Here is a 23,814-nt window from a genome sequence, read left to right as displayed (position 1 = left end):
GAGAGAAAGGGAGACACAGAATCCGAAGCAGGCTCCAGGCTCCGAGCTGTCAGCACAGAGCTCAACACGGGCCTCAAACCCATGAACCAGAAGATCATGACCTGAGCCAAAGTCAAATGTTTAACCGACTGAGTCACCCAGGAGCCCCTGCACCGCAGATTTTTTAAAATGTTTAAGTTTTTTGGGGACTATGGTACTAGATGGGATTACTGAAAGCATTAATTTCTTAGCTGTGTTAATGGTATTGTAGTTGCGAACACCTCATTCTTGGGGATCAGGGCTAAAAGGACTCACAGACAGAATAATACCTGCAACTCCCTTTCAAGTGGTTCAACCAAAAATAAAGAAAAAGGAAAAAAAAAAAACAGGAGGAAAAGTGTTAACTATGCGAGGTGTTAGATGCGTTAACTAGCATGGTGCACTAACGGTCTCACAACGGATAAGCGCATCAAAACGTCGCACTGCACAGCTTAAATACATAGTTTTGTCAAGTGTACCTCAATAAAGCTGGGAAGAAATAAATGTGGCAAAACATTAAGGCTGCTAACATGCTTGTGAACACTATACTTTCAGCTCTTCGGTATACTTGAAGTTTCCAAGATAAGAAGTTAGGAGTGAACGTGCCCTCCTTTTCTTTCCAGTCACTGTAAAGATAAGAAGAGGTCAGAGCTGAGGTTAGAGCCCTACTGTATCTAACATTTATTCCTTTTAAATACGTTTCAAAATACGTGACGTGACCTCTGAGAAGACAGGCTATGTAGATGTAACTTTGGTGACAAAGAAACAACAGTAAATGATTACATGTAAAATAAGCAGAGAAATGTTTTCCTCATTTCACAAGTAACCCTCTGTAGTTCTTGGTAATAATTACTGGTCAGATAACTCCTTTCTCCAATATTTAAGAAATAACACACATTTGTGGGGCACCCGGGTGGCTCAGTCGGTTGAGCGTCTGACTTCGGCTCAGGTCGTGATCTCGCGGTCTGTGAGTTCAAGCCCCGCGTCAGGCTCTGTGCTGACCGCTCAGGGCCTGGAGCCTGTTTCAGATTCTGTGTCTCCCTCTCTCTCTGCCCCTCCCCCACTCGTGCTCTGTCTCTCTCTGTCAAAAATAAACTAACATTAAATTTTTTTTTTTTTTTTAAAGAAAACACGCATTTGTGAACGTTCCTGAGTCTGCACGTTCGTCCAATGCCAGCCTGCCGCCCCGTGGGTCGACCAGCCCCTTCCCCTGCGTGAAGGACTGGACCCTCCTTCCCTTGCGCTGGTGCCCAACCCCCACCCCACCGCCTGCCATCTCTGGGCAGCTGCCTTCTCAGCCTTGCGACTTCAACCTGTCACCACAGTCGCCTTGTACCACTGAATGGCAGGATGACACAAGACTTAGGACTTTCACAATCAGTCTTTATTATCCACGGTTCCTGTGAGTCAGGAACTCAGGACCAATGGGGCAAGAGGCAAAGAGAAACTACCACAGCAGCGCTGCTCAGAAAGGGGTAAGGAAGGAGGTGGCTGGCTGTTACTGGCTCATAGCAATTCTGAAATCGAGGGGGGCCCAGTCAGCTCCTGATGAGGGTCTGCCCTCCACGGTCTTGGTTCTGCTTTCTGAGTCATCCTTTCCTTCGCAGAGAGGAGGGCCCACGTGCGACACGATGTTGTGCTCTCAGCACACTTCCTATCTCCAGAGGTTCAGCGATCAAAAGGCTGCCCTCCATCTGTACCGTCTGTGGCCCCTTCAGGCCGAGTCAACAGTGGTTCTGCCAATTCGATGGTCTTTAGAAAAAAAGAGAGAGGGAGAGGGAGACAGAAGAAGAGAAAAAAGTCTGTGGGTCTCCCGTGCATCTTTGGACAGTTCACTCCATTCTGAGACAAAGGCCACAGCCACAAATCTCTTCAAGCCCCTCTGCGGGGACAGCGGAGGGCCAGCTCTCCAAATGTGCTCAGAACCCCTACTGTTGGACTAGAATTCTCTGAGGGAACACCTCGGATCTTGCTGAGGTCCTAAGGATTTTAAAGTCACATCTTCAGCTTCGCTTGTGGATCACGTTCTCCTGCAAATGTCCCATATTTGATCTCCCCCAGAATCTGTTTCTTAATTTTAGTGGTCCTGGTCATGGAAAAGAGGCCAGGTGTTTCCAAGCTCAACAGTTCCTTGCTCCTTTTTGTTTACCAGTACTTCCTTTAGTTTTTGTCTCTCCTTTTACATGTCAGCAACTGGACCGCTAAACTCTCTGCCACCGCAGAACAAGGATTTCCTTCCTCACATTTCCACTAACATTTTTTCCACTGTTCCTTGCACTCTCACCCACGGCCCACCCAAAGCCCCTCAAGCTTTCACTGACAGTCTATTCTAAGGCTCTTGAGGCTTTCACTAATTGCCTCCAAATCTTTGGCAAAACAAAACCATCCCTTACAAAATCTGTATTATCAACTGCTATGCAACGAACTACCCCCAAATCAGCACTTTACTGCACAATTTCAACAGAGCAAGAGTGGCTTAGCCTGGTGGTTCTGAGATAGGACCTCTCATGAGGCTACAGGCAATATAGTTAGCATGGAGAGGGCATCAAAAGGCTCTAATTGAACTGGGTTTTATTCCAAGACAGTTTACTCACATGGTTGACAACTTCATAATACACTTTAGACTGTGATTCTATATTCTTGGTGTGAAAAGGAGCTCAGTGGCCACTCCACCCTTACATAGCTCTGGATAATGCTTTTCCAAGTTAAGCACCAGGATGAAGAACTGCTTTCTAAAGTGGCCTATCGACAGCTTATCTTTCATGTTTTAAATTACAGAACTTGAGCAATTCATAATTTCACTACAGTTTTATGGGTAACCTGCTGAAATCATTTTTATAACCACTTATGTAAAAACTCAGTAGTGATTTAGCAAAAGCTGAAGACTGTCTGGATGCAAAGGGGCTATCTGGTCATCTTCCACCGGACCACTAAACCAAAGACTCAGGTCCTAATGTCAGTAACACAGCACAGAAGACACTACCCCACTGCTTCTGACACTACCTCTGGTCCTACCACCACACCTATGACTTATGTCATGACTAAAAAATTGTAATAGACTGCATAAAATTAAAGTTCAAAGATACAAAGAAAAGGGAGATAACTAAAATACAGGAAAATACAAGGGCAGAACTAACATCCACACTGGGTGGAAAAGTAATTTTGTGTTAATGAATGGAAACTTGAATCAAACAGTTTCAAGACAAACTATAAAAATTCACTGGAGGGAGCGAGTGCGCTTGGCTGGCTCAGTTGGCAGAGTGTGTGTGTGGATCCTGATCTCAGGGTTGTGGGTTCGAGCCCCACTTTGGGTGTGGAGAGTGCTTAAAAATAAAATCTTTAGGAAAAAAAACCCACTGGGAACGAAAGAAGAAAATAGATAAAACAGAATGGAAGAAATGATAAATACAGAGGATAAATATCCAAAGTTAGTAAGGCACTATGTTTCTACTGCAGATTACAGAGGACCACAAATTCTTTGTCATTCTTTCCATTAAGAAAAGGACTCTATTTCTTTCCATTAAGAAATGGACTCTATTTCTCCCCTTGATTCTAAGCTGATCTTGTGACTTGTTTGAGACCAATAAAATGTGAATAAAGCAAATGCTGTGCCAGCTCTGGAATTAGCCTTTGGGAGGCCGGTGTCTCCCACCCTCAGAAGGCAGCCACACACTCTCAAGAGTGCAGGGCACTCTGTGGGAAAAGGGTGATGTGGGGGAGAACTAAGGCACCCCCAGCCAACACTGAACCAAGGACCCAAATTTGGGGGAAAGGCTTTCTTGGATCTCCCAGTTTAGCCTTCAAATGCAGCAACAGGAGTGATTCTGAGTGAGATCACTAGAAGAACTTCCAAATCAAACCATAAAATCATGAAAAATAATAAACCATTGTTGGTTTAAGCCACTAAGCGCTGGGTGGTCTGTTCCACAACAGCAGATAACTGATGTCACAAAACAGATCTAAAACAACACAATACTGCCAAAATATATGGACAAAGCTGGACCCCGCAACAAAAGACACCTGTATCCTAAGTCCTTGCTAGAAAATATTCTTAGACTGTCTGAAAACCCAGCTTGTTTCAAAAGCCTGGTTGAAAGCAATTGCTTTTCTATGTCTGAAATTACTTTCTATTATTTACTTACTCGAAAAAATATTCTAAATTCTATCCCAGGATTAAGTCAGGCATGGAAATTTTAGTATCACATTTTCGTATTTTACAATTTTGTATCTACTTTAAGATGCTTTAAGAAAATTCCACCCATGTAAGTGTATTCTCATTCTCTGATCAATTCATTCATCAGCAGTTTTTGAGGGCTTACCAGGCAGTAGGCATTAGAGTGGCAAAGATGAACAAGGCATTGAGGGCAGGTAAAAATCTGACACTTCCCCAACCTTTCCAGAAACTCAATCCCTACCTAGTCTGCGCTCCCAAAGCACTCTGTGCAAATCTCTGTTTTGTGATAATAACAGTAATCGCAGCTAACACTTCTGGAGCACTTACCAGTATAATTCTACACCTTTCACATGATTTCCCTCACTCAAGCCTCACAACGACCATCAAGAGGTAGGTAAGAACTGGCATTATCCCCACTTCACAGATGAGGAAATTCACCTTTTACCCCCACTGACACTCTGGACTCCATGAGGACAGGTGACCTGTTTCTTCATCTTCATATCCTCTCCCCAGTCTCCAGCACACATGTCTCTCTAATCAAAGACATCAGTTTATCCAAGTACTAGAAATGAGTATGATCATTTCCGTGTCAAGGACAATTTTTCACTCCGCAAGAGCAAAAGTGAGTAATATCTTTTTGGACTAAGAAAAAAAAATGGGTTAGGACTAAATAAATATTCCTGGTTTACTGGTAAGACAAACCTAAGGTTAAAGTTTAGCAATTCATTGATAAACACTACTATTAAATCCTAAACTTTTATAAATAAGTCTAATTTGATAGTAACACATTTTACTCAGCACCATTTTTTATTTTTTTATTTCATTTTTTTTTCATTTACATCCAAGTTAGTTAGCATATAGTACAATTATAGTAGATTCCTGAAGTCTTTATACCCCTACATATAACACCCAGTGCTCATCCCAACAAGTGTCCTCCTTAATGCCCCTTGCCCATTTAGCCCATCCCCTACCCACAATCCCTCCAGCAACCTTCAGTTTGTTCTCTACATTTAAGAGTACTCAGCACCATTTTAATGCTGAAACCCATAAACATCACAATGGCAACTGTACACATCTGTATTTTGAAAAAAATTTTTAATAAGTCCGTGACAAAGGAATAAGAAAATAAGGGGTGATACCCATTACAATACGTGTCATGGGAAAAACCCAAGTAAATGTAAGACCTAATATCTTGACCAGTGTAATCTGGGTATTTGGGGCTGACCCAGTACTATTTGGGTTGGGAGAGCTGAAATCATCAGCTATAAAACCTGTGACTACCAGTTTCATTGCATACTCAAAGACTTAAAAACAAAAATGAAAATCTTACATAATGTACCTGATACACTAAAAACTCACAATCCTTAGGATCCTGGATAGAAACTGAAATTTGGAATTTATAAGAAAAATAAAGTCAAACTGGGGAGCATTTTACCGACCTACTCCCTAACTCACAATCATCTCAAAAGACGAAAAGGAGCACAAGACTAGTACTCCCAAAATCAGACAAAATGGCCCCGTTTTAGAATAATCTCCACAGGGGTGCATTTTAGAGAATGCTCATATGCCAAATCCTCAGTCTAACCTCTAGGAAGGCTGCTGCCTCTCCTAGAAATCTGTCTGGGAACTCAAGTACACGCACTGTAACTGTATAATCACAACTCATGGTGGAAGACACTGTTGGCTAACGCAGAGTCAACTCCCAGTCCCCCTCACCCTTGTCACCTCCCCCTACACAGACTGAAAGACAGATACTAGCTTTCTCGCAGCTATGGGGACACATAACCCAGTTCTGGGCACCACAACATAAAAGGAAGTCTGATAGTGAGCTCTGAGAAAGCTGCTAGTTTCCTAATAAAAGGGACAATGTGGCTGACACTCGCATCCGTCTTCCCTGAACAGAAATGTAATGCTTGTTAGCACAGCCATCTTGAAACCTTACAGCAACAACTGTAGCACGAAAAGCCAACAAGCCAAAGGTGAAGCAGCAGAGAGAGCTTGAATCTCTGATGATTTCATCTTTATTTGCTAAACAACTAGGAACTGCTCACCTTTACCCTTCTTAAGTGAAAAAAATAAACCAGTCTTTGTTTTGTTACTGTTGGCTGGGTTTTCTGTTATTTTTAGCAGAATGCCTGCCTTACTAATACATTTACAAACATTTAGAGAATATGGTGTACAATTCCTTTAATTAAAAAAAAAAGTTACAGTACTTGTCTAAATAAAAAACAGCATACTGATGCCAAGTGACAAATTAAATCCAGGAGGTCCTAGATAGTTTTCCTTCAATAATGTTCTTCTAAACTACCAAAGTAAGATATTCACTTTAGAAATCTCACAGAATACAGAAAAATATAATGAAGGAAAAAAAAACTCACTACCAAGAGATAATATTTGGTATAGTTCCTTCCAATCAGTTTTTTAAACATACATTGATATACAAAACTGTATTTTATTTCCATCAATAGGGATCATGCAAGGTATAATTTATTACTGTTAATGGACACATACACCAAGCAACAATAGTTCAATAGCATAAGAAAGAATCCCTTCCACCATTCCCCTGCACAGGCACACACATGCACACACGTGCGTGCACACACAGCTTCACTCCCTATTCCACTTCACAGCAATAGCCACTTTTAATATTTTCGGTATTATGCCTCTGTCTCTTGATTTATCACCTGTAACCACATCAACTGACTTCCCACTATGAAGGTGAAAAACTGAGTTCCCCTTCAACCTTCTTCCCAATTCTTATTACCGTTATTTTCATTTTCAGTTTTTGTATTGCTTGATATTATAAAGCTAAAAAATACACTTAAGTTCTATTTCTTGATCGATGAATTTTGGATAGAAATGTCTTTGCATCCAACCATTAAGATAACAAAGTTAGTGTTCTTATATGGCAAGCAGTTTTAGTCATAAAATTCAAGCACAAGATTAAAATATCATTATCATCTGACCTCACCCAACCCTGAGTGAGGAAGAAAAAAATGTATGTACTTGTTGCTTTAAGCCCTACTTCACTCAACATCAGAAAAAGTGTTGGAAAGACAAGCATAACGAAGAGCAAATACAGAAAACAGTTACAGGCCAACACGAATTTCAAAATTACAAAAGATGAAGCCAGAGGAAGAGAGTATAGCACTCAGGCCGGGCAACAGGAAAGGAATACTGATTAACTCCTCTTTTACACTTGTCTTCTCAAGAGAGAACCATCATAATGCAAACATTGATGCCCAGAGGTGCTGAGAAGACACTAAGTGACTTACCACTCTGAGTTCCAGTTAGCATCAATTATCTCTAAGAAATGCAGAGCACAGAAGGGATTAAAAAAAAAAAAAAAAAAAAACCCTGAAAAGGGCAAGTATCTTTATTGTTTTTACAGAGGAAAACAATAGATGAGCCTAAACACTAACAATTACTAAATGTGATGTGAAATTCAGCATTAGGACCTATAACAGATTATTAAATAACCGCTACTATTAATTATTTAGTATGTCCCATGCACTGGGATAAGAGCTAATCAAACATTATGATCTTGGAGTCTTAAACCACTTATTATCAGCACCATTTTACACATGAGAAATTTAAGGCATATTAAGATTTCTGCCCATAGTCACTAGTAAATGGCAAAGCCAAGATCTGAAGTTAAATTCCATCCTCTTGACCATTGGGCTAAACTGACAGTACCTGCGTACTTAAAAATGAGAAAAGTAGATGGATGAGAAGAACAGATTCACTAAAAGCAAGTTACATCAAATTGGTCATTTTTTCAAATTTTCTGAGTGACCATGTTGCAAGGGCGTAGACAAATCTCTAAGACATACTGTTAAGTGATTATGATGTCATTTACGCAAAGTGAGATAAAAGATCCAAATGTTTATACAGAATAAAGTGTAAAAGTCTCATTTCTTTAATTATCCCTCTTCCTGTCCCCCACCTAATCTCTTGAATTCCAATCTCCTGACAAGAGACAAATACTACCCATAGTTTGACATGTATCTTTCTCATTCTTACCTGTTTTCAGAAAAATGTTGGCTTTATAGCAGGACATCACACTTGACGGCGGTTATTTCTAAGAAGGAAATTGGGAGTGGAGGAACCATATCATACTCTATTACATACTGCTTGGACCTTTTACAAGAGGAACTAACGTATTATGTAGATAATACAAATTGTTTTAATCATAACGATGCTCGAAGAAAACAGGGCAAGAGTATCTAAGTGTGACCTCAATGGCCTCCTCGGAAGGGAAAAGTCTGATATACTAAACTATATAACAATTAAAAACTTATACGTGACAAAATCATAGAGTTAAAAGATATACTCAAACCAGGAAAATATTTGTAACAACAAATTGATAAATAAAATAATGGTATTCTGAATACATAAAAAGCTCTTACAAATAATAAGAACATATCAAATTTATAAAATTGACTAAAGACATAAGCCTCATAGGGGCACCTGGGTGGCTCAGTCAGTTGGGCATCCGACTTCGGTTCAGGTCATATTCTCACAGTCTGTGGTCTGAGCTCTGTGCTGACAGTTCAGAGCCTGTAGCCTGCTTTGGATTCTGTGTCTCCCTCTCTCTGGCCCTCCCCCTCTCATGCTCTGTCTCACTCTCTCTCTCAAAAATAAATAAACGTTAAAAAAAAATTTTAATAAAGAAGACATAAGCCTTGGGGCGCCTGGGTGGCGCAGTCGGTTAAGCGTCCGACTTCAGCCGGGTCACGATCTCGCAGTCCGTGAGTTTGAGCCCCGCATCAGGCTCTGGGCTGATGGCTCAGAGCCTGGAGCCTGTTTCTGATTCTGTGTCTCCCTCTCTCTCTGCCCCTCCCCCGTTCATGCTCTGTCTCTCTCTGTCCCAAAAATAAATAAACGTTGAAAAAAAAAAAATGGCATCAACCAAAGAGTCAGCAACATTTAAAAAAAAAAAAAAAAAAAAAAAGAAGCCATAAGCCTCATACCATAAAATTGATTAAGGATAAGAAACAAGTAATTCATTTGAAGAAAAAATGGCTAAAAGCATTAACAACAAAGTTAAGCCTCAGCGTAACAAATAAATGCAAAATAAAACAGCAACATGATGGCTAAAATTAAAAAGATAATACAAGTGATAATTATGGCAAGAGAAAGCAGAAACTTTTACATACTAGTGACAGGAATGAAAATGGTAACATGTGGACAACAAATTGGCATATGTAAATAGTCTGCATAAACAAAACATAATAAAAGTTCCTTTAAAAGTTAAAACTAAAGAGGTGCCTGGGTGGCTCAGTCAGTTAAGTGTCCGACTCTTGGTTTCAGCTGAGGTCATGATCTCAGGGTTTGCTGAATTCAAGCCCAGAGTCGGGCTCTGCACTGAGAGTGCAGAGCCTGCTTGAGATTCTCTCTCTCTCTCTCTCTCTCTCTCTCTCTCTCTCTCTCTCTCCCTCCCTCCCTCCCTCTCTCTCTCTCTCTCCTGTTGATACACTTGCAAACTTTCTCTCTCTCTCTAGTAAGTAAATAAAAACTTAAAAAAAAATTAAAACTGAGAAAACCAGCTGTGGCCTTGGAGGGCAATCACGGCCCTCCCGTGCCGTGCTGTGGGGAACAGTCCTGCTGTGCTCTTCGCTGCACTGACCACACCTGCAGTGTTAGGTTCACTCTGGCGACCACATTTTAAGAAAGACATCGACAAACTGAGATATTTCCACAGCAGGACACCAAAATTATGTGTGAGGGCTAGAAACATGTCATACAATGAACAAGTTAAAAGAAAAGAACAGTTTGCTTAAAAACATTTTAGGGAAGGTGTCACAGCAATCCTGAAATATTGGAAGGCCTGTCTCACGGAAAACAGAACTTGTTCTAGATTGCTCAGGAGGGCAAAATAAAGACCCCTACTACTCACAGCTGTTAAATAATCAAACAGTTACGTCCTATACAGTGATATTTTAGTTACCCACAATATCGGAGATCAATGATCCATCAGCAACACAGTACCAAAGATTCTTCCAGGCCGGAAGAATCATGAACTCAGAAGTACATTGTGGTTCTAAGAGTAAAATATGGATAAGTGTTCCAGAACTATGACCACTACTCTGTTCTCACTTACCTGATTTAGGCGTCTTATATGCTAAACCATTCTGGGACTATCAGAGTCCTGTGCATAGAACAGTCATTCAGTCAGTTCTAGCAACTCCTACCCTATTAGCTCCATTTTCCTACAAACAACTTGACAGATGTACAACCTGATCTAGAATGCCAGCCCTGCCCTTACCAAAACCCTATCCTAGATTATAGGCTGCTTTCATAATTGTGATCTATTTTGTGTTCCCTGACTTGCCCCAGCTGTCCCAATTCTAGTTCCTTGCCCTGCAATCTGTGACACACTGTTACTGGACCTTTTCTTATTTAAATGTTTTTATTTATTTTAAGAGAGAGAGAGCGCACAGGGGAGGAGCAGAGAGAGAGAGAGAGAGAGAGAGAGAGAGAGGGAATCCCAAGTGGGCTCCGCACTGTCAGTGCAGAGTCCAACATGGGGCCCGAACTCACAAACCATGAGATCATGACCTGATCCAAAACCAAGAGTCGAACACTTAACCAACTGAGCCACCCAGGTGCCCCAGCTACTGGAACTTCTAAAGACTGTTTTCTTCCTCATTCACTCAAAGACTAAGAGCCTCCTACATTCAAAGTACTCGCAGAACCAATATGCAAAATGTAGTTGTATTAGACACAGTTCCTGCCCTCAGGGGAGTTGACAACAAAGAGAAATAAAGGGTCTATGTGGTAACTAGTCAATATAAAGCCACAAGGGACCAAAGTGATGTAATACACAGACAAGAGAAATCATTCCAACTTTGTAAGACTGTGATCTGGGAAAAACTGAGATTATATTAGAATTTATATTTGAAATACTTAGAACATTTTTTATTGACAAGGATGCAGGAGAAAAAAAGTAGAAAAACTGGCGTTAAGCATCAACATACATAAAAGAAAGCACACTGGTATGTGCACGGTTAATCATACCAGTAAGATAACGCAATTGATTACAGAATGTGAACAGATAATTAAAGAAAGTTTGTCCATGTCAAAGAATATAAAAATAGTTTCTCCAAGGAGGTAACACAGTAAGTTCTAGAGATACAGCTTCCCTGTAGTGCCCACTGGGACACAGAGAGGTAAGTGATACCACTCAAATGGCATAAGGATTCCACCAGATGTAAGATACTCCCCTTTTTCCATTCTCACAGGGTTTTAAACTCTCCTCCTGTGCAACTGTTCTGAGCCCCTCTCTCAGCACATACTAATAACAGACTTTTTAAAAAAGAACTCCAAAACACGTCTGAGTGTCAAGAAAGAAACAAAAGATGAAGCATCATAAAATTGGCAATAAAGAAATTTCAGCTACTGGTCCAGGCTAAGCCCCTAACTCAAAAAAATGACTTGTTTTCTGTAAAGATAAATGGATATAAGACTAGGTGACTTCTAAAGTCTCTTCTATTTTAAAATTCTATAAATTCAGTTAGGAAAAAAAGGTTCAGCTATGTTTCCAGGTGTCTGGAACTCAGCTGGTTGAAACCATCAGTTTCTGAGGTGCCTAGGTGGCTCAGTCGGTTAAGAGTCCAACTCTTGATTTCAGCTCAGATCATGATCTCACAGTTTGTGAGTTCAAGCCCTATATCAGGCTCTGTGCTGACAGGGTGGAGCCTGCTTGAGATGCTCTCTCTCCCTCTCTCTCTGCCCCTCCCCTGCTCGTGCTCTCTCTCTCAAAATAAATGAAACTTGGGGCGCCTGGGTGGCGCAGTCGGTTAAGCGTCCGACTTCAGCCAGGTCACGATCTCGCGATCCGTGAGTTCGAGCCCCGCGTCGGGCTCTGGGCTGATGGCTCAGAGCCTGGAGCCTGTTTCCAATTCTGTGTCTCCCTCTCTCTCTGCCCCTCCCCCGTTCATGCTCTGTCTCTCTCTGTCCCAAAAATAAATAAATGTTGAAAAAAAAAAATTTAAAAAAAATAAATGAAACTTAAAAAAAATTTTTTTAATTCAAAAACAGAAATCATCAGTTTCCTCAAATATCAATGTAGATGAAATTTGTACTCCACATAATTTGTTATGAGCAATAACAAAGTGAATGGTAAAACTTTAACGAATTTGTATATCCACACATTAAAGCATATATACCTATCAGAGTTCCACTTCCAGTAGTTGTAGGGTGACTTAGACTAATTTTGCCATACATAAAATTATAAACTCTGTATAAAATATAAAAAACAACTATTCCAGAGAACAGCATAGAAAATGTTCTTTAGAAATAATGGCCAATGCAACTTCCCAAGTATGGTAAAAACATATATTTATAGATGAAAAACAACAAAAATCCAGTAAATCCAAAATAGGATACATACAAAGAAAACACCTAGGCACATCATCAAAGTGCTGAAATCAAGGCTAGAAAAATCTCGCAGGTAGTCACACAGAAATTGGTATGTTGTATACAGGTAACAACACAACGTAAGAGCTGACTTATCAGAAACAAGGGAAAGTAGAAGAAAATGAAAGGACATCTTTAAAGTGAGGAAAGAAACAAACTCACAAATCATAATTCTATACACAATAAAAAAATCCTTCAAAAATAAAACAGAAATGAAAATATTAAAAAAAAATTTTTTAATGTTTATTTATTTTTGAGACAGAGAGATACAGAGCATGAATGGGGGAGGGTCAGAGAGAGAGGGAGACAGTCTGAAACAGGCTCCAGGCTCTGAGCTGTCAGCACAGAGCCCGACGTGGGGCTCGAACTCACAGACTGTGAGATCATGACCTGAGCCAAAGTCGGAAGCTCAACCGACTGAGCCACCCAGGTGCCCCGAAAATATTTTAAAATAAACAAAAATATGAGTGTACTGGTCACCAACAGATTTGCTCTAAAAGAAATGCTGAAGAAAGCTCTTCAAGCTAAAGGAAAATAATATCAGACAGAAACTCAAATCTATAGAAAGAAAGAAACACTGCAAATTAAGTACATATAAAAGACCATATTTATCCTGCTCTTCTTTAAAAGACATAAAAAGGACATAAAACAAAAATTCAAACATTGTATCACATGGTTTACAACATATTTATATCTGCTATATATGAGACACAGCAGCACAAGGCACTCAGAGGAGAGGTAAATGTAACTACAGTATTTCAAGGGTGTTCTATTTTACATAATGCAGTAAAGTATTAACCCAGTATATAATGTGATAAATTAGGAATGCATATTATAATCCCAACAGCAGGGTTTCTCAACCTCAGCACTAGTGACATTTTGGAGTAGAAGATTTTCTGTTTGGGGAAAACTGTCCTATACATTACAGAACACTTAGCAACATCCCTGGCCTCTACCTACTAGATGCCAATAGCACACCCACCCCAAGTCATGACAACCAAAAATGTCTCCAGACATTGTCAAATGTCCCCAGGGGAGTAAAATAACCCTGGCTGAAAACCACTGCCCTACAATAACCATTAAGTAATGTAAGATTACAGAGAAGTTCAGTTTTTTCCATTATGGCCCACCTAACAAGCCTTTTTAGTCTTTTTTTTTTCCCTAACCGCTCTAGCCTCCCACATGAAATTTTAATACCACAGATATGCTGTATATGTTTATATAATGTGTCCCACTTAAAAGGCACAAATGACTATAAATATCTGAGTTTTTTGCACCCTCCCCCAGAACCAATGATTACCCCCTTGGGGGAGATATCCTCCCCTCCACTGAGAATGCACACTGACAGAGGGATTTAGATGAACTACTAAAAAAAATTCAATCAACCCAATAGAAGGCAAAAATATACCTATATATGAACAGGGAAAAAAAATTTTAAATAGGACAAATAGAGAATAAATAAAAAAAACAGTAGACCTAAATTCAATCATATCAATAATTACATTAACAAATACGTATGGTCTAAACACCCCCAATTAAAAGGTAAAGACTGTCAAATGAGATAAAGAGGAGGAAAAAAAAAAAAACAGAACCAGACCTAAAACTATGCTATCTACAAGAGAGACGGTTTAAATATAACACACAGATAAGCTAAATGTAAAATAACATTTTAAAAAGATAGAAGATGTAAACTTTAATCAGGAAATTCTGTAGTGGTTATATTAATATCAGACACACTGAATTTCAAGACAGAACAAGATGGACATTTCATAAGGACAAAAGATGCAATATATCCAGAAGATGATACAAATCTGGATGCATCTAACAACAGAGCTTCAAAATATATAAAGCAAAATAGAATAAAGAAACAGAAATTCACATAGTTGGGAGATTTTACTTCTCTCTCAGTAATTGATAGAACTAAAGAAAAAAATCAGTAAAGTTACAGAAGATATGACTCACCATCACCCATCCTGACCAGACATTTATAAAAAAAAAAAAAAAAAAAAAAAAAAAAAACTACACCCACAACAGCAGAAAAATCAAGATAGACCATATGGTGGACCATAAAAAAATTTTTTTAAATAACAAAAAATTCCAGATGACTGAAACTTTTATAGAATATCTTCTGTAAATACAATCAAACATTAAACTGAAATCAAAACACTAACATATCTAAAAACCCCTATATATTTGTAAATTAAGCAGCCTTCTTCTAAATAACCCATGGTTCAAAGAACAAATCCCAAGGTAAGTTAGAAAACATTTTACATTAAATAACAATGAAAACACATTTCATCAAAACTTGTAGGACAAAACTAAGCTGTGATGTAAGATAAATCCAGGGGCGCCTAGGTGGCTCAGTCGGTTAAGCGTCTGACTTCAGCTCAGGTCACGATCTCGCGGTCCGTGAGTTTGAGCCCCACATCGGGCTCTGGGCTGATGGCTCAGAGCCTGGAGCCTGCTTCCGATTCTGTGTCTCCCTCTCTCTCTGTCCCTCCCCCATTCATGCTCTGTCTCTCTCTGTCTCAAAAATAAATAAACGTTAAAAAAAAATTAAAAAAAGATAAATCCATAGATTTAAGTGCTTATATTTTTTAAAAAAAGAAAGATTTAAAACCAATGACATACTATTTTACCTTAAGAAGCCAGAAAAAAAGACAAGTAAATTAAAATAATAATGAGCAAAAGCAGTAAAATAGAAAAGGTCAAAGAAAACAAAGCAAAAAGTTGGCTCCTTGAAAAGATCAATAAAATGTATAAACTCCTAGTAAAACTGATCAAAGGAAAAAAAAATGAGAGGGAGAACACAATTTACCAACATCAGAATTTAATAGGGGATTATAATTACAAATCCCACAGACACTTAAAGAATAAGGGAATATTAAGAACAACTTTATTCCAAATATATCAACAACTTAGATTAAATGGAAAAATTCCTAAGAAATCACAATTTTCCCAAAGTGACACAAAATGAAACAAAAAATCTGAATAGTCCTATGCCTATTAATGAAATTGTATTTATTATCAGAAACCTCACCAAAAAAGCCCCAACCCAAATGGCTTCACTGATGCATTTTACCAAACATATTAAGTTAGGAATAAACCCTATCTTATGCAAATTCCTTCAAAAATTGAGAAGGGAATACTTCCCAACCTATGAGTCCAGCATAGCCATCAAACTAAAACATGAAATGAAAATTATAGACCAATATAAATGCAAAAACACCCCACAATCCTTGACAAGGTACATCAAAACTGGTAAATCAAATATAATACATCAGGACCAAATGGGACATATTCCAGCCGTTAAAGTAATACACCATATTAACACAATACAGGGAAAAGTCAAATAGTCATTTCAATAGATGTGGGAAAACTTTTTGAAAAAAGTGAACATCCACTCATGATAAAAACTCTCAGCAAAACAGGACAAGAAAGGAACTTTCTCAATCTGATTAAAGGCAGCAATAGAAAGCCCACAACAACTACAATAGTGATTATCACATAATATGATGATGGTGGTGGTAAAACAACATGAGAAATAAGACCAAAAGTCCACTCTCACCACTTTTACTCAAAATTGTGCTAGAATTCCTAACCAGTGAAATGATCAGAAAAATTAACTGAAGACATAAAGATTGCAAAGGAAGAAGCAGAACTGTGACTCTTTGCAGATGACTTGACCACGCAGAAAACTGTAGAGGTAACTAACTTGAACAAGTGAATTTACAAGTCAATACACAAAACAACTGCTGATGGGGAAGGATAAGTATCCCTATCTCGCATAAGATAGGGAGTAGTGTGAGTGTGTGCGTACATAACAGCAGCTCTACAATTCTCCAGCTCTAGAATGCATATGAAAGCTTATCATTTGATGGTTCTCTCCATGGTTTACTTGATTAACATTTTCAAAACCAATGTATTCAAATAATAAAATAAGACGAAGAAAATAAGACAAATAAGAAAATAAAATAAAATTCACGTTATTGTAAATACATTAAATCTCAGAGTCCCAATGTCATTAGAAAAAAAACTTGGGACGACTGGGTGGCTCAGTCGGTTAAACATCTGACTTTGGCTCAGGTCATGATCTCAAGGTTCATGGGTTCCAGCCCGCATCAGGCTCTGTACTGATTGCTCAGAGCCTGGAGCCTGCTTCAGATTCTGTGTCTCCCTCTCTCTCTGCCCACTCCTCCCCTCCCCCCCCCACCTCCCACTCACGGTCTGTCTCTCTCTCTCTCAATAATAAATAAACATTAAAAAAAATTTTTTTTAAGAAAATAAATTTAATTTTGTCATGTTTATTCCCCACTTGTAACGTTAATAGTCAAGTGAGCTTCTCTAAACTATCATGTGACTTATACAGTGGCTACCACAGCTCTCCACATTCTATGGAAAATGCTTGCTTCTGCGTAGTAAACAAAATCATACGGTTGTTTTCTATTTCTATAAGCACTTGATCATTTATTTAAAACTCACTTTGTGAATAAAACAGAAGCAAAAGGTACTTGTACAAGTACATACAAAGTTAAGGAAAAAGCCCTTGGACGTGGATGAGAACCCCAAAAACTGTGATTCTGTTTTCTAGAACAGCTTATAATTGACTAGCTCAAAATAATCTCATGTTAACACATAGCCCAGCTTACAATCTTCACGTTACTAAAACATTCTGCATAGTGGCATTAAGCTATTTTGACAGAAAATTCATAGACTTATCAAGTGTAGCTTGGAATTACCAAATACTAACATTCCGGTTCACCTAAACAAATCAGTTCACAGAATACAAAACAAGTGTTATTCCAAGGACACAGTTCATGAAGATCCTTGAACTGGAAACTCTAAGTAGCAGGCAAACTAAGTAAGGCAAGGAGTGCTTTGAAAGCACAAACTGGTTACGTACACAGAACACAACCTGAAAGTTCAATCTGTTAGATATCAAAGCAACAAAAAGCCTAAGAAACTATCATATGCATGCAGCATTTTCATCAAATGTTTTGTTTTTTAATTTTTTTTTAACATTTATTTATTTTTGAGACAGAGAGAGAGCATGAACAGGGGAGGGGCAGAGAAAGAGGGAGACACAGAATCTGAAACAGGCTCCAGACTCTGAGCTGTCAACACAGAGCCCGACGCGGGGCTCGAACCCACGGACCGTGAGATCATGACCTGAGCCGAAGTCGGACACCTAACCGACTGAGCCACCCAGGCACCCCCATCAGTCAAATGTTTTTAATGATAAAACCACCTCTTAAATTTGTACCAATTTCAGAATTGTAAGACTGTGCATTGACCACCAATACATTACAGATTTTAACATGTTATCAAGGAACTGGCTCTCCACCTTTAGAAGAGACTACTTACCTTCTTAGGAAACAGTACTATTACGCAAACGGAATTTTATAAATTACAATTAGCCCTGGTTAATGCTATTGCAACCTACTTAATTCAATAATTTAGACCTTTTAAGCTGGTTAAATTTCCCACTTTATTAATGCAACACCTTTCTTCACAGCAACTATTAGCCCTTACTGTAACAGGACAAACTTAGAGTAAAACTTTTGACATCAGGTTTAGAGACTGGTAGTACCAGGCTGGTCTGTGACCAGCCTCTGGTCACTTCTCTCTTGTGAAGGAGAGAGTCTAAGAAGTGTTTAACACGTCTGCAGGTATCTCCAAAGCTGATGTGCTCTCCCAGGACCATCAAGCAGGAAAATGTAGACAGTACTTTACTCCACGTGTGCTACATGACGTTTCCTTTACTGTCATTTCTAACACCAACAATACTACATCAATGTGTTATCTCAATTAATATTTACCATTCTGTAATTGCTCCAGAAAAGTACAGGAAAAAAAGGTTTCAATGTTGATATATCACCAATAACCGAAGTTAGGAAAGTATCTGCCCCACACAGTATCATTAATTATTTTTAAGTCTGTTTTTTCCTTCTCCAGGATGCTATTTAATGATGAACAACTTATTTACATCAAAAGTACAAATGAAATGAGATTATATCTAGATAGGAGCTAACATGAACTGATTCATAAATGCAAGTTTGAGAAAAAGGACTGATAGTCAAACTAAGGGTAACTGTGAATTTTTTATATAGATACTTTTATTAATAGTTTACAAATACTCTGTACACATTAGCTCACAATGCTTACCAGCACACTGTGAGGTAAAGAAGGCAGACATTATATATTTATTTTAAAACAAGTACACCAGAGTTCAGGTGATGATAATCTACCTGCCCAGTGTAAAGAGGCAGAGAATACTACTGCTCTTTAAGAAGAAATTCTTTGAGCCAAAATATGTCCAAACAGCAACAACAGACTAATGAAATTTGCTTGACTAAAACAGAAGATTATTCTTAAAATCATACTGAAAATCTCTAAAGGAACAAATTAAGAATAGTTCAGAGGAAAAAAATGCCCCATTTGGTTTCCCCTAATATTTCAACTAATGCTTGCCAAGAGTCCAGTTAAAAGTACCATTACAAATCCTCATTCAGAGAATCTAGCCAGTCGTAAGTACAGGGAAAATACATGAATTACAAAAACAGACAGAGGTCACTACCAGTAAACTCAGTCTTTCATTCACAAATAAACCAACAGGGATCATCAGATACCTGAGGAATACTAACACCACCAAGGAAAAAAAAATAATAAACAAAATAAACAAACTGAAAAAGTTATTCAAAGCAGATAAAAAATTTAAAAATAGTCTCGTTGGTGTCCTTTGATTAAAAATCTGTAAAATAAGAGCGGGTGGCTATGAACTACAAAGAATTCCCAGAAATATAAAGTAATAGCTGAAATAAATAATTCAGTAAAGGGCTCAAAGAAAAAGTTGAGGAATCTTCCAGAACAAGGAGAGAAAACAAAGAAATTAAAGAAAAATTTTAAAACAGAGCACTGATATAGATGCTCTAAGGGAAAAAACCATAAAAGAATACAGAAGACACAGAAGGGAAAAAATAACAAGAGAAATACAGAAGACTCCCCAGAATTAAACACATTTGCCTGCATATTCTAAGGGTCCACCAAATGCTTTACAGGTGAATTAAAAAGAACCACATCTTATCCTCCTTAAATTTTATAAAGCCAAGGATAAAGAGGCATGAACACAACAAACTTCAAGAGGACAACAAACAGGTTACCTAGAAAGAAATTACTCCTATTAGTGTTAAGCCTCTTACCAGTAAAACTGGTTACCAAAAGGTAACCGAATGCAGCCTTCAAAACTCTGAAGGAAAACTGTTTCACAACTGAATTCTATACCCAGCAAAGGTATGCATCAGGTGTAAAAGTGAAAAGCACATTTTCAAACACTGTGCCGACATATTCTTTCTGAAAGAAGTTCTTCAGTAAATTGAAAAAAGGAAAAAAAAAAAAAAACTACTTCTAGAAAACCATAAAATAAATCCAAAACAAATAGGGGAAAGACAGATCTAAGAAAGCACTGAACTTGTCCAGGAATGCAATTAAATAACATGCTACTAGCTAAGTATCACACCTAGAAAAAGGTCAGTTCACAATAGAATTCTGACAAATACCAGGATTAAAAAGCTGGATGACCAAGTGATACAAGGAAGACAGCAAAGCATACACTCTTTTACCAATGGGAGGAAATGTGACAATTAGAAAATCCAGGAAAAACCATTATAGCCCAAACCAGAGGCCAAACCAAAGTGCGTCATGATCTTGAACACCAACAGAGTATGAGGCGATCATTTGCTCTCTATGGCTCCCTTCACACGTACCCACCATACTGCTCTGGTTGGCAGCAGGTACTGTTTACTTATCATAATATCGATTACTGCTTCTCCGAATCAGCAAGTATAACTATTACAAACCCTGAAAATATAAAATAAACGTTCAGTTGCCACAAACTGGGAGGGGAATGTGGGAAATTGAGAGGAAAGATTGTGTAGGGTACTCCCAAAGTGGTCAGTTTAGAGATAATGTGTAAGTACTTTCTAGAATGAAGAGTGCACCATGAGCCCACTCCCTCCCTTTAGGGAAGGAAGAGAACAGGTATTAACAAGTCAAATTCTTCATTTTTCATAAGGGCGATACACGAGATTATGTAAGACTACTCAAAAATAAAGCTTGGCGTATTATATACAAAACTGGGATAATAATCACCAAAAAAAGTATAAAATACAAAAGGTCTACAATGGTTATCTCTGAGGAGAGAAACCAGTTGGAAGAGCAGATGACAGAAAAGACTTTTACTTATCATTTTATATCTTTGTGTACTATTAACCAAGGCAGGAAAAATGCAAAGAAATCCTGGTCCATTTTTTTCTTGCTTCTATACCCCACGCACTTTAAACCGACCTTTTATCATGGTGTTTCAGGTAAGACGCAATTAACTAAACAAACTCAAGAACAACTCTAAATCTTTGACAACATGTGGTGCCGGCAATAACTTACAGTTGTGTTCAAGCTCTCAAAACACATCCACATCCATCACCTCACTTAATCCTCAAAACAGACTTAATGGGAGCAGACATTAGAGGTGCATAAAGTATTACTCCAAAAGGTTTATGTGATTTGCCGTCCCCAAAAAACAAAGTAGGAAAGACAGTATAAATATAATAGACAAGTTAAAAAAACAAAGAAAAAGCACCTTCAGACAGCAGTGAAATCTGAAAATGTCTTCTAAATTTATAATATAACATACAATAAATTAAACTCAATCGTACAATAGTTGGCTGAACCGTTTGATAGTTAAGCACACACTTACCGTATGAGCAGCAATCTCGTTCCCAGGTCACTGCCCAAGGGAAAAGGAAAACAAACCACACCAAGACATGATCTCCAATGTGCATAGCTGCCTTATGTGTAATAGCCCCAAACTAGAAATAGCTCAAATATCCATCAGACAGTAAATAAATAGATTGTGGTACGTCCAGACTACAGAACATGCCTCAACAATAAAAAGGAACAAACTTGTGATGTACACAGCGATGTGGATGAATCGTTCAAGTATTATGCTACATGAAAGTAACCAGACACAGAGGACCAGATGAGTGTACTTATAAGGAAGATTACAGTTGTAGCAGATTAGGGGTCCCAGGGCTCAGGAAAGAGGAGGGACTGCAGAGCGGAATAGGGGTGCTTTCGGAGTGAAAGAGATGTTCAACGTCATGACTGCAGTGTTTGTTATGCCACTGCATGCATGTAGCAAAGTTCATCCCCGTGTACACTTAAAATAGGGGAATTGTATTGGTATGGAAATTATAACTCAATAAGGATGAATTTTTAGAAATCAGTAATACATAATCCCATTTAACTACTGACAATGACTTTCCAAACATAGGTATTAACTACAAACCCGCAAAAAACATTGAAATCACTATTTAAAAGGTAACTTTTAATCAGGAAATAGATACAGTATACAGGAACTTAAAAGTCCTAAGAATGCAACAGTCCTCATACTACTCAATTTGGCCACGTGGATAAACAGTAGTTGCCTGGCAACAAGTCTACACTCTAGATTTCTTAATAAACACATTGACCACATTAAAAGGTGATCTCTTAGGAGATAAACTAAGCTTTACATTAAAGAGTTCTTCCTTTAAAGTAATTTGAATTATTTATCTAAAGTAGGAGTGAACAGCAAACAAGAAATACTAAAACTAGATTATGAAAAATAAAAATATGCAATTAAACATAAACACACACACGCAGAAACCCTTTCTTCAGCTGGTCTCTTACTTTAGGACTTTCCTCACCTAACTTACAGGGTTGTTGAAGCCAGAAGTTTGTGGGTGAGCTCTTTCCCCTTTAACCCTAGAAGCCCTTCCCCTGCTTTCACCCAAACCGGCTTAATATAAATTTACATGTCTTTAAATGCATACAAGTTAGACACTTTTCTAGATTATTAAATCGTCCTACAGACATCTCTCTGGATTGCAGAGTTGCTGTGGACAGCACAGAAAAATCCAACAGGAACTTTCTGTAACATGCAAGCACACAACATCCCAGAGAGCCAAATGTTCAAAACTGTAGTAAGGATCAAAATCAGGAATTACTTAGAATCCCTACATAACAAGCAAATTCCTAACACATATGTTAAATATCATTTCTCTCTTCCTGGACGTAGTATGTCCGCTTACTTTGTTAACAGCGTCAGGAAAAATATCAACTTCCAGGACACCATCAACCATTCACACACTTACCAACCACATTATGTGCAGCTTTGTTGAACACTTACCCCTCTTCTGAACCCAACCTTCTTTCACGATGGTGACATCGCTCATGATGGCTCCCCTCTGAGCCCCCAACTTGGAGAAATGGTACTTTGTGATATCAGCTTTGGGGTTTGGATTCTCTGCTGCTGCTGCCCTTCCCACTCTCTAGTGATGACTCAGCCTGGAAGGAAGTATTGAAGAAAGAATTTCTTTTTTTTCCATTCTTGCAACTCATACAGCAATAACAAACAACTAATTCTTTGTAAATGTCTTCAACTGGCCTGACCTCACATAAAAATCTAACTCCTCAAACTGGGGAACTTATTTATTAAATAGTTCTACCATGAACGTGCTTCCCTGGTCTTGTGACAGATTTCAAACGATAGTGAAACTTTTAACCTAAGAGGCTGTAGTAAAAAAATGCCTTCAGAAACCACTGACCCACCTATACATATAACACAGAAAAATCTGTTTGTGGGGCTGTGTGTCTGAAGTGAAAAGGGAAGAAAATGAAAGTGAAGTGGACTAAAAGTAAACTCTCGTGTACATCTAGTTTCAAAATCTCTGTAAATTTAGGAATATTTATGGCAAAGCAATTGTGAATGTTTTTAATTGCTATGTTTTATGCAAAATACAACATGCTAAGAAACCAACACTTAGGTATGGTTGGTCTGTCTTGCTCCAAGAAATATTTTAGATTACAAAATTAGATTACAGTGAATTTTTAGATTGTGAATAAAATATTACAAATAATATATAATCAATTATTTTTAAAAGCAGACGAGGTGAAACATGGGGAACATGAAAGTGGAAAAAAGTATGGAGTACTTGAGATGTGTCAAGAACAAGTGCTTACGTCTATTACCCTTAGGTAAGCCTCACAGTAGCCCTAGGAGGGTACCAGTAACTCCATTTCACAGAAGAGGAAACTGGGGCTCACGGAATTCAGCAGCTTGCCTGAATCCAACAGAGCTCCTCAAGGATGGAGCCAATACGGCC

At 38.4% G+C, this 23,814-nt stretch overlaps 1 protein-coding gene across 2 annotated transcripts in view; it reads right to left on the bottom strand.

Moving 5' to 3' along the window:
- Positions 1 to 23,814, bottom strand: part of AKT3 (AKT serine/threonine kinase 3) — a 308,798-nt gene that overhangs the window by 274,888 nt on the left and 10,096 nt on the right. For both annotated transcript variants that reach the window (XM_043568301.1, XM_043568303.1), the window contains exon 2: positions 22,839 to 22,996. In XM_043568301.1, the coding sequence (XP_043424236.1) occupies positions 22,839 to 22,884 (46 nt within the window). In that variant the 5' untranslated portion in view covers positions 22,885 to 22,996. The remainder of the gene's footprint in view (positions 1 to 22,838; positions 22,997 to 23,814) is intronic.

This window comes from Prionailurus bengalensis, chromosome E4 (genome assembly GCF_016509475.1).
Source record: "Prionailurus bengalensis isolate Pbe53 chromosome E4, Fcat_Pben_1.1_paternal_pri, whole genome shotgun sequence".
Taxonomy (NCBI): domain Eukaryota; kingdom Metazoa; phylum Chordata; class Mammalia; order Carnivora; family Felidae; genus Prionailurus; species Prionailurus bengalensis.
The sequence above is the reverse complement of the archived record's forward strand: the minus strand, read 5'-3'. Positions and strand labels throughout refer to the sequence as shown.